At 51.3% G+C, this 18,413-nt stretch overlaps 1 protein-coding gene across 9 annotated transcripts in view; it reads right to left on the bottom strand.

Annotated features, from left to right (window-relative positions):
• Positions 1–18,413, bottom strand: part of PEMT (phosphatidylethanolamine N-methyltransferase) — an 84,910-nt gene that overhangs the window by 13,506 nt on the left and 52,991 nt on the right. For all 9 annotated transcript variants that reach the window (XM_059379326.1, XM_059379324.1, XM_059379325.1 and 6 more), the window contains one exon: positions 4,221–4,336. In XM_059379326.1, the coding sequence (XP_059235309.1) occupies positions 4,221–4,336 (116 nt within the window). The remainder of the gene's footprint in view (positions 1–4,220; positions 4,337–18,413) is intronic.

Genomic DNA, 18,413 nt, shown 5'->3' with positions numbered 1-18,413 from the left:
TAGAAGAAACCTCAGTTAGCAACTAACCCAGGAGTTGACAAACTATTTCTCAAAAGGCCAGAGAATAAAGATTTTCAGGCTGAGAGGCAAAACCTGGGATATCCTGTAGAGGCTCACAGAACCACGTAAAATGTAAGCATTTGTATAACTCAATGGTGACAAACAACCCGATTAAAAAATGAGCGAAGGACTTGAATAGACACTTCTCAAAGGAATATAGACAGATAGTCAATAAGCACATGAAAAAAAAAATGCTCAAGGGAATGCAAATGAAAACAGTTCATACTCTTAAGGATGGCCGTTTTGAAAAAATTATAACATGAGCCTGGGGGGCTCAGCTGGTTGATGGTCTGACTCTTGACTTTGGCTCAGGTCATGAATTCAGGGCTGTGGGATCGAGCCACGCGTTGGGCTCCATGCTGACTCTGGAGCCTGCTTGGGATTCTCTCTCTCCTTCTCCCTCTGCCTCTGCCCTACCCTCAAAAAAAAAAAAAAAAAAGAAAAAGAAAAAGAAGAAGAAGAAGAAGAAATAAAAAAGAAAGAAAAAATATTAACTGCAAACACTGGCAAGGATGTGGAGAAATGGGAGCCCTTGTGCACCGTGGATGGGCAGGGGAAATGGTACAGCGGCTGGAGGAAACGGTACAGTTCCCCAAACAGTTACATGCAAAACTACAGAAGGACACTCTTTAAAAAAAAAAATTCCTAGTGCCTTGATTTTGTCCCCGTTTTATTGAGATATAACTGACACCTAACTTTGGGTGCGTTTCAGGCATATGGCGTGATGACTTGATGTATGCATATATTATAAAATGATGACCACAATAAGGTCGGTTAGGGAGCACAGCCTCACACAGTCACCATGTGTGTGTGCGTGTGCGTGTGTGTGTGGGGGGGGGGGGGGGAATTTCTAAGATCTCTCTCTCAGCCACTTTCAAGTATACAAGACAGTATTAACTATAGTTTGAACGCTGTGCATTTGACTTGCCAGAACTTAGTCATTTTCTAACTAGAAGTTCATGCCCTCTGGCCAACATCTCCCTGTTCCCCGCCTCCCACGCCCCAGGCCCTGGCAACCACAAACTGACTCTCTGTTCTGTATGTTGGGGTTTTTTCAGACCCCACATGTAAGCAGAATCACACAGGACGAGTCCTTGTGTCTGGCTTACTTGGCTGGGTATTATGAAATGCTCTGACCTGTGCTCCAACGGGAGGAGCCCTGACGACCTTCTGCTGAGGAAGTCAGCCAGATGCAGAAGAACAAATACCGTGTGATTCCACTAATATGAGGTTCTAGTGTAGCTCATGGGACATAAAAAGGCAGGTGGCTAGCAGGGGGGGCCTTGGGAGCACAGTCTTCCAATGCTAGACGAGTTCAACACCAGCTGGGAGGCAGAACAGAGAGGGTAAGGCATTCATTCATTCATTCATTCATTCATTCATTCATTCATTCCAGAGGGGGAGAGTGTCTGCAGGCCCTGTGGGCAAAGGTTCCTGAGGGAAGAAAGCAAAGGGAAATCTGCTGAGCGGGGAAGGAGCTAACAGGGCTAGGCTACAGGCCAGGGTGGGGGCTGGGGAAGAAGGAAGGAGGTCGGCGGGGTCTGAGAGTCATTGAGGGAGGGACCCCATGGGCAGGGGGGAAGGCTAGCACACAGCACAGGGCAGGTCCCCAGCAGCCAAGACAGGATGTGGGCCTCTCGCCCAGAGCAGACATGAAGGGGCTGGCAGCCACCCACGAAGCTTCTCTGCTGGGAGGGCACCTTCCTCCAGGACCCTGTCCCTCCCAGTCCCCTCCCTTGGCTGCTGCAGGGACCCGAGTGATGGTTTCCCTAAGCTACATGGTGAGGGAAGTTAGCTAGGAGAGCAGAGTAGCCCCTGTGAATCGAAAACCCGATCCATGATGTCATTGCCCTGGCTCTGGGAACCTCAGGGCGCCTTCTTTCCCACTGCATCCCAGCTGTGGCCTGACCCCACAGGCCACCCCCACCCAGCCCGTGCCCCGCCAGGCCAGGGACACCGCAGGATCATTGGGGGTGCACGGGTACGTGCAAGTGGCAACGCCCCCCCCCCCCCCCCCCCGCCATCCACTTCACAGGAGCGCTTTGGTCAGGGCCGAGAGTGGCAGGGTCCAGAAACACAAGGTTACGAGCGTGGTGACACACACATGAGTCTGCATGGTGACAAGATCGGGACCAGACCCAGGCCTGCTGCTCCGAGACAGCCATCACCCGGTTCTGCTAAGCAAGCCCCACCATGGGCCCTGCTCAGAAAAGGGATGGAAGCAGCCTCCCAGAAGACACCAAGAACAGGTAACCGACGTCCCAGGGAGGGAGGGCGGTGACAAGGGCCCCCCTGTGCCAGCCATGCTAGGAGAGACTCCTCCTGCCAGGTAGCTGAGGACCCTGAGGCTGGGAGGCCACGACGGGCCACGGCAGGCCACGGTGGGCAGCACAGGCACAGGCCTGGGTGGGCCAGCCCCCCTCTCCTCCAGCGTCCTGGGCAGCCACAGCCCGTGGGAGAGTGCAGCAAGAGAGAATGCCAGGTCTCCCGGAGTCCTGGCACCGTGAGCACAGTTCAAAGGAGGCCCAGGGGACAGAGGGACAGGGCCAAGAAGTGAGCCTCTTGTTTCCACATCTAGAGCACTCCTCCACTTTCAGATTGGCGCTGGCCATCTGAGCCACCCTGTGACCTCTCTCCCCAGGGTCAGGGGTCAGTCAGGCTCCCGGTGCAGGCTCGATCCTCTGCACTGAGCCCGAGTGCTCACTGATCGCCTCTGAGCAAGGCGCATTTGGCCTTGGCCATCGACTGGCCCCCAGGACAGACACAGGCCTGACACTCCTGGGGCTTACTGTCATGTGGTCTTACATCGTACCAACGAACGGCCTCGGGGCTCTGCAGGAGCTGGGCTGGAGCGGGGGGGTCACCTGGGGCTCTGGCAGGTGCCGCGGACACCGAGGACTAACGCACAAAAAGAGGCCAGACCCAACCAGAGGTGAGGCAAGAGAATGGGGTGCAGTCCCTGCCAGGGGCCTAGGAAGAGGTGACCCAGAGCCCACTGACATGGCTGGGGCTATCACTGTAACGTGACAATGAGCAGGGAGCCCAAAAGGCCAAGAAGCAACTATCCATGGGGAAGGCTGGCCTTGGCGGGGCCCCTCCTGGCCACACTCCCTCTCCCTATGCCAAGAAGGCCAAGCCCACCATGGCAGAAAGGCAGCAGGGGTGGGTAGCAAAGGTGTCCCAGACACAGAGAGGGAAGGCCGGGGCCCTGGCTCTCTCGGGGTGGGAGTGGGGAAGGGCCCACTCAACATGCACTCCCTCGTCCTTGGCATCTACTGAGGCCACACCCTGCACACCCCACCCCCCTCACCCCAGGGCCCACAGGGGAACCTGGGGACCAGCTGACCCTCAGCTCCCCAGGGCTACTGCCAGTTGGGGGCTGGTGCCCCCAGAGCTCATCTGTCACGACATGTCAGGGATGGGGGTTCTCCTATGTTTTGTCTCCATTTCTCAAAGCACCGCATGGGCCAACGTTCAGTCCAGGAGCTAGCGTGCTGCCCACCACGGTTCTCACAGAACCGAGGAGGGAGAACGCAAGGCTCAGGGACAGCCAGGCCAGGCTGGGCCACCTCTGACAGAGCTCTCACCGCCCTCCTGCAGCCCGCAGGGTGCTGTGTCTCCCATCTGAGCACGAGTGCCCGCCACCGGCCTGGGGACGGCGCTTCATCATCTAGAAGGAGCTCGCCTGCTCTGTCCTCTACCTTGGGTGGCAGGAAGGTAATACATCAAGTCCACCGATGAGAAGAACAGCTCGCTGGCACAGCCAGAGCCTGGATGAGGCCCCATCCCCGAGTGTCACCTGTCTCTGTCCCGGCCCTTCCCGGAGGGGACTCCCGCAGCAGCTCTCTCTACACACTGGGGACTGGGGATATGAGCCTGGGGACCACCTGGCCTTGTCCACCCCACTCGTCCACGCCCGGATCCCGGGCACATGCCACTGTCCCCTTCCTGGGGCCACGAGGACTTCTCTGCCCACAGGCGTCTGATGGCCCAGCGAGGGAAGAGTGACTTGCCCTGGCCGGCGGGCTTGGAGAGAATTCCCCGGGTGCAGACCCAGTGCTCCCCGCATCGGTGGACAGCCTCATACCGCCAGCAGTGGCCGCCCATTCGCATGCCGACGATGACACAGACTCTGGCCAGGCGGCCCCGGAGGAGCTTACCAGTGTGAGCGCAGGACATTCAGGAGCAGAATGGCAGCGCCCAGGGAGTAGCAGGCCAGGTAGGGGGATCGGAAGGCCCTGCTCAGCTGGCGGGTTTTCTGTTCCCATCTCGCAACCTAAACAGCGCAGAAGAGAGGAGGCAACATAAGACGTTTGCTGCAGAGAATCCGGGACCCACGTGGACACAGGGGCAGGTCCCCATGTTAAGCAGGCAGAGCTACAGGAAGCAGGTGCCTGTGGAACTTGGGCCAGCCCTGCAGGGGTTTCCTCTAGCCCTGCCAGGTGGACCGCGCTGTCCTTTTGGAAACACACAACACACACGGAGCAGCGGAAGGAGAGCCGAACCCAGAAGAGACACCCAGGTCAGAGCAGGGCTCGGACCAGCCTCTGGGCCTTGGTGCAAAGCCAGCATCCCGCCCGACACTGTTCCCAAAGGCCACGCCAGGCCAAGAGGGTACAGACAGGAGCTGCCAAGGGGAGAGCACAGCCCCGGGGCCAACATCCCACCTGCTGGATGCTCTCACCCCCCAAGGGGAGAGGGAGGCCAAGAGGGGCAACCCACACCATCACCCCTGCTACTCCAACGCCCAGCCAGGCACAGATTTCCAAATTTTTAATTTAAGCCACAGAATCCTTGTTTCAGTTTTTTGCACTCATCATATCTAGACTCGCAACCTTCAACAGCTCACACAGAGCACGGTGAACAGCCAGCTCTGCTTGTCTCCACCAGCCCAGCCTCCTCACGTGCGCAAGCCGACATGCTGGGCTTCCCCTGCACCTGTGGGTGGAGAGTGGGGAGGGGCGCTCTCTGCCCACAGGTGGAGGTCAGGGGCTGGGAGGGGGCGCTTCCCCTGCACCTGCGGGTGGAGGCCGGGGCGGGGCTCACAGAGGCAAATCCACAGTCAGGGATGCTGGGGAGTCCAGGTGGTCGCTCTGTGGTTATGTGAGCAGGTCACCCACCTGGGCCCTGAACTTGAACATATGTGTACGTGTGGCATACACGGAGGGTCTCGAGGGGCCCCCGCTGGCCCGCTATGGTCCCAGAAGGACTGCAGGAGGATGAGGTCCGGGGGGCTCCTGGGCCAGTATCTCCCCTACGGCCTCAGCCACTCTTCTTCTGCCGCCCAATGCCGCTTCCCGCCCCGCACCAGCCCTTCCCGATACTGGGTTCCAGAGAGTGGTTGGCGGTTCCAGGCACACCTATGATTTGGCCCAGGGCCACCGACTCTGACTCTGTCCCTGGAGGAGGTGGCTCCCGGGACCTGTCCTCAGAGCCTGAGTGGTGGGGGGCAGGGGTGGGGGATGGCTGGAGTTTATGGGAAGTTTACTCCTTGGCCTTCCCTGCAATTGCTGATCCGCTGTTGATGCCCCGCCCCATTCTCCCGGAAGGTAAACAAACCCTTTGTCTGGCTCCAGGCAGGAGGCCCCTGCTGACCCCACGGGAAGCTCAGGCTTCACTCGGGAATCGGGAATCGAAAGAGAGAGCTGAGCATTCCAGAGGCTCGGCAGGCTGCACCCAGGGCCCGCAGGTGGCCTGGTAGGAGGAAGGCAGGGCCGGGCACAGGGTGCGCTTCTTGTGGGCAACTCGAGGTTTTCAAAAAACATTTCAGGATAAAATTCAAAGTGTTTTTTCGCTGTGCAGCCATCACCAGGGTCTAATTCCAGACCCCACACCGGAACCTCATACCTGTTAGCTGTCACTCTGCCTACCCCTCTTCAGCCCCCAGCAACCTCTCGTCTATGCTCTGTGTCTGTGGGTTTTCCTCTTCCAAAAGGGGGATAAACAGAACCTTGGGGCCTTCTGCAGCTGGCTTTCACTCAGCATAACGTTCCTGAGGTTAATGCACGTTGTCGCATGCGACTTTATGACCGAACGACATCCCGTCGTGTGTGGAGACCACATTCTGTTTACCCGTGTGGCAGGGGATGGACATTCGGGTCATTTCTGTCCTTTGGCTACTAGGGACTAGGCTGCTGTGAACGCCCACATCTAAGTTTGTGTGGACACAGGTTTCTTCACAGTGGCTGCACCATTCTTCCATGCCAGCTGGGAGTGTAAGTGTTCCAATTTCTCCCCATGCTCGCCAACACTTGGTATTTCCCATTTACAAACAACAACAAAAGCTGTAGCCACTCTAGTGGGTGAGAAGTGGCAAGCCGCCTCATTTGGGATCCCCACACACTAATGGACGACAGGAAACATCTTTTCGTGCACCTACTGTCCATTTGTATGTTTCCTTTGGAGAAGAGTCTGTTGGAGTCCTTAGCCATTCTTTCCATTGAGCTGATAATCTTTGTTAATGAGCTGTAAGTGTTCCTTATATATTCTGGGTAGTAGATCTTTATAAGATATCTGATTTGCAAATATCTTCTCCCATTCTGTCCATAGTCTTCACTCTCTTTCTAATCTCCTTTCATGCACAAAGGCTTTTTATGTAGCTGAATCACATTGTTTGCTTGTAGGTTTCAACCCAACTCAACCCACGCTGAGTGAGGGGCTCAGGAAGTTGGTAAACCAACAGGCCTGCCCTCAGGGAGCTCATGGAGTAGATTTGCCATCTGTGTGCCTGGTCCTAAATCTGGAGGGTGTCTGGGGTGGTCAGACGTTAAGACAGATTGTGTGGCCTGCATAGGGTTCCTCCCGAAGGTCCCCGGGAAGACACCCTCTGAAGCAGCCAACCAAGGGGTACAGACGAAGGGGTGAAGAGAAGTCCTTTCAGAGAGACTGGTGAGGTCACACAGCCAGAAAGAAGAGCAGCAGAATGACCTTTGGGCTCCTGATCCAGTGCTCCCTCCACCCACGGAAGGCCCCTCTTTCCAATGAGCTACTTATTTTTCGAACAAGCTCTCTTTCGCACACCTTGTTCCTTGTGACTGATTTTAAGATACAGCTAGAAAGACTATTGATTTTTCCCCCTCCCTGCTGACGGTATAATGCTTTCAAAAGGACACTGAAATCAGTTACAAACGATGTAAGGCGTCACCGACTTCCACCGGAGGGGCTTGGGACTGTCCCCGCAGGCCCGGTCTGGAAAGCGTAGAGGGGGAACCACTGGGCCCACTAGATGCTGGCCCCGGACCTGCCGGTGTACCCTCCACGCTCTAGGCCAGTTTCTTTCTCTCTCTGACTCTCTCTCTCCCTGGAGCTGTCTGTCCAGCTGTGAAAGGACGTGGGCATGGGAGGAGGTAACCCTGACACTCCTGAGGCTGGCACTGGCTCTCAGAAACCCGTCCCCCCCCACCGTCCGGAACGCAGAGACAAAACATGTCCCGTTGGGCAAAGGGACAATTGTCATCAACGATAGGCTGAGTAGAAGGAGCCAGATGTAAGAGTGCCTTCTGCCTCCTTCCATTGGCGTGGAGTTCTAGCCAGGGCAGAAAACCCACTGGAAGGCAGAACCTGCCGGAGCGCAGAGTGGGCGGGGCCGGGGCAGGGAAGGGAGCCGCGTGGGAGGGTACCGGGGAGGATGCTGTGGGGAAGGAAATGTTCTGTTCCTCCGTGGGAGCGGGCGTCACACGGGCAGACACCTTGGTCAGGACTCAAACTGTGCCCCTGAAATGTGTGCCTTGTAGCGTATGTATACTACACCTCAGTGAAGCTGATTTTTAAGTCCAATCCTTGTTGCACCTGAGCTCTAGGGACGAGAACAGCTCCCAATGTCACGTACCCTGGTTGACTCTTCTGCATGCGACACCCCAGATTCCTGAGTCCATCCTCCAAAGGCGGGGCTTTCACCTGCTTCCAGGGGGCTGACTGATGTGTCCAAGGACACACACCAGACCTCAGCCCAGAGGCCACACTCCTCCACTTCCGTAGCCACAGCACACTCCTGGGGGCCCAGGAAAGGGACCCATGCCCCAGGCCTTTGGGCACAACTCTGCCACCCGTGACATCCCAGCTGGGCCCCCACGTCCCTGGGCCTTCATCTGGGCAACGGGGCAGGAGCAGACGTGATAAATGTACTTTCTGAGTAATCTAATAACAGAAGGTGGCAGAGCCCGAGACGGGCCGTGTGGGAAAGAGGAAACAAGGAATCCTATGAATAACAACTATCTATCTGACTTTCGGTCAGCCGGTATTAGATTGGGCTGTTATTTCAAGGCGATCAATAAATCAGCAGCCAGTGGCCTCGCTGAGTCCAAGGTTAATTTTCCTCCCTGCCTGGCAGCCACACCTTCCCTTCCTCAGGCGCCCAGCTGCACACTTCATCCAATTAAGGGGCCGGAAGCGGGCGGTGCGGCTCCCCCGCAGGGGGCTGGATGCCCAGGGCCAGGCTGTGGGATGACGCAGGTCACTGTCCTGCGGGCTGCACAGGCACAGGCGCGGGAGGCGGAATGACCCAATGCTCCACTGTCACGGCTCCTGGCTTTCCTTGTCTTGTAGATTCCCAGAATCCCCAAGATGCCCATGGGCATTCCCAACCCCTCCCCCCACGGCCCACCTCATGCCCTACTTCCCTCTCCCCAAGTCCAAGGCCCACCAAGTAAACCTGAATTTCACATCAACAACAAATCCATTTCAGTAGAAATTGTCCCAAATGTTGCATTTGTTGTTTACCTAAAACCCACAATGAACCAGGGCTCCCTGTCTGTGTTTGCTACATGTGGCAACCCTGCCTCTCCTGCACCCGACACCTGCCTCAGCTCTGTAACGGGGAGACCTCTTCTTCCCTAATGTGGATTAATTTTCTTTTCTTTCTTTCTTTGTTGGCAAATCTCTCCCACAGGCTCTGTGCGGGAATAGAAGAGACAGGCTGTAGGCTAGTGGAGCGCCTACAGCCTTGTCTGGGGGCATGAGAATGTCTCTTCATTGGGTCCCTAGCGCGTGGAGCAGGCTCTGGTTCTTCCTTCCTTCTGGATCGCACTGGATCATGTTGCTGGGGCTGGGGCTGACCATGTCTGCCCCAGAGGTAAGCACCCACAGCTCCCGATAGGTATACACTTCTTTCTGGCACCTTCCAGAGCTCTGTTCCTGGTATGCCCTGGGACTGCATCCTTCCGCTCAGACAGAGGTCATCACCGGGAGCCCCAGCAGTGCCTCGATCAAACTCACGGCAACTGAAAAGCATTTGAGCCAACAATCCAACATTGAAAGTCTTTACATTAAAACCCTGGCATCCAGTATGAGGGGGAAAGTCTGCACAACGAGGCCACAGAGGGCCTGCCGGCCTGCCCCCAGCGACAGAGGCCACCTCCTGGCAGACGGGGCAGCGGTGGGAGTCGCCATTGCAGCAGGCTGTATGCGTGTGAGCCGCGGGCTCTTGACAGCCCGCAGGGTGTGAGTGAGCAGAGTTAAACAAGGGGCACGCCTGCCTACGCAGCCTCCAGCAGGCACAACACAGTGACTTCAGATTCCAGGCCGCCAGTGTGTGAGCCCCACACACTGTGGGTCCCTGAGCTTGGCAGCCCCACTAGTTGCAAGAGAAGCCTCTTCGGCCTCCACAAGTAAGGGGAAATGCGCCTTCAGCAAGTCCCCAAAGCAGGGAGTCACAGCATCCCACAGCAGCATGGCCCTGCCACTCAGACCCACGGCCTGCTGTGTTTAAGGTCCAGGCACCAGAGGCGCCGAGTGTGTAACTAGGAACGTCGGTGACTCTGGATCGGGAATGCCTGTGTGGAAACCACCAAGGTCATTGCCAGGCTCAGCAGGCCTGAGTTGAATCCTGACCCCCAGTCTTTGCAGACTATGTGCCCTTGAGCCATTTCCTCTGACTGAAATACAAGTAACACCTAGCACAGAGAGCTGTGAGATTATATGAGACCTACGTGATGCGCTCAGCCCAGGGCCGGAGAAGAATAAGGGTGTCCTTGGGAGATCCTGACTCAGGGATGCTGGCAAGCTGGGGGCACCTGTTAGAACCAGGGAGAGTCGGGAGCTCTGACATCCCAGAACCAGGGACAGCCAAGCATCCTGTGGCTGTCTGAGCAGCTCACTGGGGACACAGTGAGCGTAGGTGACAACAACTGAGAAGACTGGAGGGATGTGGCTGTGGCCACGAGTGATGAAGAGTGCTATCCGGAACGCCTTCTCAGATAGGCCGGGGAAAGTCTTCAGCTCTGGAAGGCTATGAGAAAACCCTTCCACTCCATCTACCCACCGATCCACACATCCAACCACCTACACACCCATCCAACCACCCATCCACCCATCATCCATCCACCCATCCACCAATTCACCCAACCACCTACCTATTCATCCAACATTTCCTGGGGGATCTACTAGAGACCAGATAACTGCTTTAGACGGTAGAATGTTTTGGAAAGAAAATGGGGAGAAAACCATACAAAATCATTCATAACAATAGTGCTTGTTTTCATGTAAAATGTGTAAATTAATAACAATAATTAAGGCCAAGGATGCCTCAGTCACTAAAAGCACCAGCTCCTCCCTCGGGGCATCCACAAGACAAAAGCAAGGGCCATGGTTGGAGACTATCTAGAGTCCATGCAGGGGCCTCCAGAGCCATCTCCCCAACTTGATGAAGACCTTTTCAGGACATATACTCCTCTTTGCCTCTCACATTTCCCACATGTCCTCAGAAAGAAGGTCACCGAGGGTGGATTTTTGAAATACCCCATCTGCAATGAGACAGAGGCTTTGTCACACTCACTAAATGACTGTCGGCCATCTACCCTGGTGGCCAGCAGGACGGTAGGCTGGTGAACAGCTTTAGGTTCTGGGTTCAAGGTCGAGTTAGATGCAGATGGAGAAAGTTTGCTGTGGACCAGCATCCCTGGGAGAGGACACGAAGACCCTGTATCACAGCGGGCACCAGGCCCACTCACGGGGCAGTCCCTCTCGCCCTGGCAAGCCATCAGCGTTCACCGAGGCTCCTCCTCTCACTCTTGGCAGGCTTCACCGGCGAAACCCATCAGACCCTGACTGCAGCCATCAGCATCTCTGAGACCCAGAGTCAGGCCCCCAGCATCTAGTCTAGGCCCGCCTACCGGGGGACCTGGGGCACACTGCAGGGCTCAGGGAACATCCCACAGCTGAAGCAAATGGTGCAGCAAATGCCGTTGTAACTTTTGCTGAGGAGCCAGAGTTTCTAAGAGCTTTTCCAAGGGGTTCACAGCCCCAGTGTGAGAACCACCAGTACAGCCCTTCTTCTCTTTCCATTTAGATTACGTCATCCACTTCCCCACCCAGACCCATGCAGGGGCTTCTGCTACCTTTCTGCCTTCTTGCTCGTACCTCAAGCTCCCCTTGCCTGCAACTGGGCCCCACCAGCATCCCCCTCCTCAATTCTACCCACTACTCACTGCACCCCATGTCCTAGATCATCCCAGCAACAACCAGAACCTTCTCACTCCTCTGAGCTCCAGTCATGCACTCACTGATGGATTCTGGACCTGGCTTCACCCTTCACGTGGCATCCCACCTCTACCTGTACTTAGCATTGTACCTAGCGCAGAAAGAGGATCTTGGAGGACACTGGGCCTCCAAGAACACAGGAAAGCACAGAGGCCTCCAACTCAACACAACCATCAGGAGCTTCTCTGACCTTCTCTCCTCTGCTCCTGCCACCCTCAGGAGACTCAGTGGGCAACCCCCCCAGGTGATTCCATTCCAAGGGCTTGGAGGGACTAGGAGGAGGAGGGAGCCACTGACCATGGGTTGGGGAGCTCATAAAGAGGGGAGGGGTCCGAAGGCCCCTGAGGAAGGCAAGGTGTATGTCTCCGTCAGCTAGACAGCCAGCTAGCTCCGTCCCTCCCCCAGGAAGCCCTGGGCCACCAAGGCAGCGGTGCAGGCTGGCTCACACCTGCCCTTCCCGGACACCCAGCCCCGCCCTGTCCTTTGGGTGCACACCGCAAATGGTGCTTGGAAGCCTTCTGTGATCTGCCCAGAGGGCTCTCAGTTTTCGGCACCCTGAGCCCGGGCCAGCCACCCTTTCATGATATACAACCAGGTGCACCGGGCCATGCCCCTTCAGTGCGGCACACAACCTCATTCTGTCATGACCTGCTCACCGTACACTTCCTACTGGCCTATCCAGCGAATAAATCAATTTCAAAGCATCTAAGACATCCCCCTTGCAGTGAATTAACCCGTGGACTTGACTGCCTGGGAGGGGCTCCCCAAGTCATTCTTTGGAAGCTGGGCCAGAAAAACTTTTGTTAACCTGACAGGAGCCACCCACCTCCAGGCAATCTGCAAGATTCCAGCCCAGCAGCATGAGCTCACGTCACATCCGAGGGGGCCACGATGCACAGAGAGTCTCCTGCCTGCGCTTGACATTCCTGCTTCTTTGGCTGCCTGGAGCCCAACAACCTCCCCCTCTCATTTGTGATGGCCATAGCGCAGGAAGAGGGGACGGGCAGCCCGCCCCACTCTTGCTGTTTCCAGATACAGGGCAGAGAAAGAGTCACAAGGAACGAGTCCCAGCAGACATCAGGCGCAGAGGCTCTGGGTTCACATTGTGGCTTCAGCACCACCTATGATATTCTTTAACCCCAAGACCCCCAACGCAGTCCCCATCAGCAGGGCACAGGGGGAAACACCATGCTAGAGCCTCACCCTGCAGAATGGCCCAGAGGGAAAGGAAGGAACATCTCTACCTGCTGCTATGGTGTGAGCTCCAGTATATTCCATTAGGTGGACAAAAGGCAGGTGCAGGAGAACGTGCGCCCTACTTCTGTGTAAAAAATGGGGGTACAAACACTTGCTTATGTTTTCAAAAACAAAAGAAATAACAGAAGGAGAGAGCAAAAACTAACAGAAACTAGTATCTATAGGTGAGGGGTGGAGCAGCAGGAGGGAAGAAATGCTAGATATTTAAGAATGTCTTCTGTTTGATAATTTGACCATGAGACCATTTAATGTTTTACAAAAGCATTTTAAAAATCACTAAAAATCCAAAAATCAAATAAAGGAACTTAACTATATATGAAATTGTTTTCAAGTAATTTTAAACACAGTATTTTCACCAATCCTCCCTCACACATAATATAGCCTAAGGACAAAAAACGAAACAAACAAACAAAAAAGCAAACCTAGAAAGAATTTCTAAACTGCATCCAGTAAGGATATCATTAGTAATAATGCAGTATTGTTATTCTGACTCTGTATAAACTACATTGATGTATTTAGGAGCCACACTTCCCATATAAGAGAAGAGATACAAAAATAAATTCTTTAAAGTTAAGCAAAAACCGGAGTGCCTGGGTAGCTCAGTGGGTTAAGCATCTGACTCTTGATTTTGGCTCAGGTCATGATCTCAAGGTTATGAAATCAAGCCGCCTGCTTAAGATTTTCTCTCTCCCTCGCCCCCTGCCGCACCCATCCTTCCCTTTTAAAAAAAATAATAATAATAATTAATAAATAAATAAACAAAGTGAAGCAAAAACTTTCAGAATGAAAATATCAGTATGATATGATTATGATTTCTTTCTTTCTAATAAATCCATCTTTCCTAGCCCTATCCACAAAAGAGGCCTCTCCGTTTGCAATGAGCACCTCTAGCATTCAGATTGTGGTCTCTAAGTGCCACTTTCAACTAAAAGTCTCCAAGAGCTCCTTAGTTCAAAGTCCAACTCCAGGTCTAGAATATGAAACATACATGACGTTGAATCTGGGAACAGAAGCTGTCAAAGATACATATGCAAATGTCAGAGCACTGATAAAATCTTCAAGTGTCCCCAGCTGGCTAGAAAGGGGTGAGCAACAAAAACAATGACAGCAAATTGAAATAGGTCAAATATATGCACATACACACAAATACATACATATGCACACACAAATCACCAATCTCTTTGGAGGTTGCTAGGATACTGACACAGTATTCTGAAAATTGGTTGTTTTTTTTTTTTCCTTTAAGATTTTTTCTTTTTTTTTTTTTTTTTATTTGACAGAGAGAGATCACAAGTAGGCAGAGAGGCAGGCAGAGAGAGAGAGAGAGAAGGAAGCAGGCTCCCTGCTGAGCAGAGAGCCCGATGCGGGACTCGATCCCAGGACCCTGAGATCATGACCTGAGCCGAAGGCAGCGGCTTAACCCACTGAGCCACCCAGGCGCCCTGAAAATTGGTTTTTAAATGAAGAAAAATTAAGCAGTCATCCCGCCATTACTAACTGAACTATATCTCAGAGTAACCACATCACTAATGAGGAAAAGTTTCTATTTACAGAAGACTCACAGCTAATAAATGCAAGAAGAGGGAAAGAATGAACATTACCATTCTACAACTCCTAAATGAGATAAGGATCTAGACTACACGCATCAGTGACCAAAATGAGCAGGGAACATGGGGGAACTTGCCAATGGAGGGCCAGGTTGACCTCCAGAATTCATGAGCCAATTTCTGTCACTCAAAGTGGGGCTTCCTGACATGATGCAACAGGAAGTATGAGATTTGATAGCAGGGAACTGCCACTCAGGGCAAATATTCAAATACTGGCAATTTCATGTGTTACAACTGAACATGCACCAGATTCTATGAATATTCTCTATATCTATCAGTTTACAGGAAATATAGCAGATCAGAGGAATATGTGAAAAAGTGTCACAAAGACATAATCACCCAAACCCAGAAAATTCCACTGGACAAATGACTCTGTTTCTTGAATAAATAAATGACATGGAAAGAAGGCATGGGACATTACTCTGAATAAAAGGGACTTAAGAATGCAACCAAATGCAATGTCTCTCTTATTTGGATCCCAAGTCAAACACATCAATTGTAAATAGATACTTTTGACACCATGAGGGGCAAATGAATATGGACTGAGTGTTAAACATGGGCTGTCCTTTCCACTTCCAGCCAACATGGATAGAGTTTAGCCTCTAACTTCAAACAACCAAAGACAGACAAGTATACAATAGTTTTCCAGATACCTGACATAAAGGAAGGAAAGGACATGGATTTAAACTTAACCACATCAATAATCACACTAAATGTTAATGGCCTAAACATCACAATTAAAAGACAGATCGTCGGATTGGGTTTACAAAAAAAAAAAAAAAAAAGCAAGATCTAATGTATGCTGGCTACAAAGAAATATACTTTACTTATAAAGATACAGATAGGTTAAAAGTAAAAGGACAGTACAAGAGACAACAGGCTAACAGGAGTCAAAACAAAGCTGGAGTGTTGTATTAGTTTCAGGTGTACAATACGGAGGTTCAGCAATTCTGTACATCACTCAGTGCCCATCACAATGTGTTAATTATGCTGCAATTTTAAGAAATAAGTAAATAATTTTTTTTAAAAAGGAAGCTGGCATGTTATATTAATATCAAACTAAGTAAGTTTCAGAGGACGTAACAATCCTAAACATCCATGCCCCCAGAATCAGAGCTCACATGAACTAAAAAGTGCAAGAAGAAAGAGATAAACCTTCGATTACACTCAGGTATTTCAATACCTCTCTCTTAATGCTGATAGAACAAGTAAAGATAGAGATTTGAATATTATCAACCAAGTCAGCCTATTTTATAAAATACTTCACCCAACTGCAGCAGAGAACAAAAACTGGGCACATAAAACAGACCACATTCTGGAAAATAAAATAAGTCATAAAAAGTTCAAGAGAATTCAAATTACACAAAGTATGTTCTATGACCACAATAGAATTAATTATAAAGTAATGACAGAAAGAGCTCCGAAAAAACCACATAGGAAAAGTAAAAATCAAAAGGGAAATTAGAAAAATTTTTAATTGAATGAAAATGAAAACCCAACATACCAAAACATGTGGGACACCACTAAAGCCACACATGGGGCAAATTTATAGCACTGAACACTTCTATTAGAAAAGAGAGGAGGGCCGCCTGGGTGGCTCAGTCAATTAAGCACCTGACTCTTGATTTCTGCTCAGGTTATGATCTCAGTGTTGTGAGATCGCGCTCCATGTCAGGCTCCCTGCTCAGAGTGGCGTCGGCTTGAGATTCTCTCCCTCTCCCTCTGCTCCTCCCCCTCCCTCTCTTTCTCTTGAAAATAAATAAATAAATCTTTTCAAAAAATATAAAGGTCTGAAAATCACTGGTCTCAACAACTTTAAGAAACTAGATACAGGAGGGGAAAATGGAGCCCATGCCAGTAGAAGTTTGCAGTGGAAATCAATGAACTTGAAAGTAGAAAACACTAGAGACAAGTCAGTGAAACCAAGCACTGGTTCCCTGAACAGAAGAGTAAAATGTCACTCCAGACTCACCAGAAAAGTAAAGACACAGATTCTCAATATCAACAGTGACAGAAATGCTATCACTGCAGAGGATGCAGAAGATGGTAAAAGGGAAACAAGGGAACATGTAAACAGCTTTACACCAGTAAGTCTGACAGCTCTGAAGAAAATGTATATATCCTTCAAAGACACAAATCACTGATGCTCATTCAAAGGAAAAAGTATATAACCTGACTAGCCCCATATCCATCTAAGTATCTTAAATTATAGCTGGAAACTTCCACACAAAGAAAACTCCAGGCCAGGATGGCTTCCCTGGAGACCTCTACCAGACATGTAAGTAAGAAATTATACCAATTATATACAGACTCTTCCCCAAAATTGAAAAGGAGAGAACCCTTCTCCATGCCTTCGATGCGGCCAGCCTTACCTGATACCAACATCAAAGACATCGCAAGAAAACTAGGGACGAGTATCCCTTCTAAAGGGAGATGCAAAAATTCTAGACGAAATGTTAGTAAATCAGCAAATGGGGTCTTGTGATAGATTGAAGGAATGTAAACCATGACCAAGTGGAGTTTAATCCCAGGAATGAAAAGTTGATTTAACAGTTGACACTCAATCAATGGGGGTCGCCTGGGTGGTGCAGTGGGTTAAAGCAGCTGCCTTTGATTAAGGTCATGATCCTGGGGTCCTGGGATCAAGCCCCACATTGGGTTCCTTGCTCAGCAGGGAGCCTGCTTCTCCCTCTCCCTCTAACTCTAACTCTCCCCCCCTTCTTGTGCGCTCTCTCTCTCTTTCAAATAAATAAATTTTAAAAAATCATTAAAAGAAAGAAAACCCATCAATGGAATTCACCATATAAACAAAATATGTAAGAAAAACATGATGACCACCTTAACAGATACAAAAAAGCATTTGACAAAATCCAACATACATTCCTGACAAAAACTCAGCACACCAGGGAGGCCAGAACTTCCTCGTCCTGACAAAAAGCATCGATGAAAAGCCACAGCTAGCATCACCCCGAAAGCCTTCCCCTCCGATCAGGCACAAGACAGCGGTCTGCTTTAAAAGCTGGGCTGACGGTTATAGCCTATTCAATAAGATCAGGAAAGGACACTTCAAATCAGAAAGGAAAAAGTAAAACATCCTTCCCAGTGGACCCACGATCACCCATGTGGAAACGTGAGGGGATCTACAAATCGCTGTAAGGCCGGCAGACTGAATGTAGGAAGGCGTTGCTGTGAGAATTTAGGGCATAAAGAAATGAAGAGAGATACTGGGGCCACAGGTTCAAAGGCTCCATCTTATTACAAAGTCAAATCTCTCGACTGGTCTACAGAGTCATGCTACTCACCCCTCAGGTTCAAAATAGCAACCACCCTCTTGTTGCAAACTGACAGCCTGATTGTAAATCCTATAGAAATGCAAGGGCCTAGAATAGCCAAGACAACTCTAAAAAAGGATAAAGTTGGACCACTAACACGATCAGATTTCCAGTTGTATTCTCAGGCAACAGTAACCAAGACAGCCCAGTGCGAAGGGTAAGGACAGACAAATAGATCCCTGGAACAGAACGAGAGTCCAAAAATAAACCCACGCACAGAAGACCAATTGATTTGTGACCAAGTGCAAAGGCAGGTTGGTGGGAAAAGGAAAAGTTTTCCAAGTGGCACTGGAGATCACATTGACAGTGAACTTCAACCCCTAACTCAGACCATATACAAAAATGACCTCAAAAGGGATTATAAATCTAAACATAAAACCCAGAGCTATAATGCATTTACAGGGAAACATACTAGATAATCTTTATGATCTTGAGTTATGCAATCATTTTTTAGATACAACATGAAAAGTATCATTCATAAAAGAAAAGAAGTTGCTGCAGGGAACCCCAAGGGTGAGGCTCCTGGGATGAGGGCACCCCACCCTTCCCTGGAGCTCTGTGGGACCTTGGTACGGGTCTGGCCCGGTGAGTGGCTGCGGTTCCTGGAAGCCTCTCTCCCCACGTGACCGTGGCCTCTAGGATACAGTCTCCCCTCCGTGCGGCGAGCGCTCACACAGATGGC

Source organism: Mustela nigripes, chromosome 16, assembly GCF_022355385.1.
Source record: "Mustela nigripes isolate SB6536 chromosome 16, MUSNIG.SB6536, whole genome shotgun sequence".
Taxonomy (NCBI): Eukaryota; Metazoa; Chordata; class Mammalia; order Carnivora; family Mustelidae; genus Mustela; species Mustela nigripes.
Note: the sequence above shows the minus strand (reverse complement) of the source record. Positions and strands in the feature narration are given on the sequence as shown.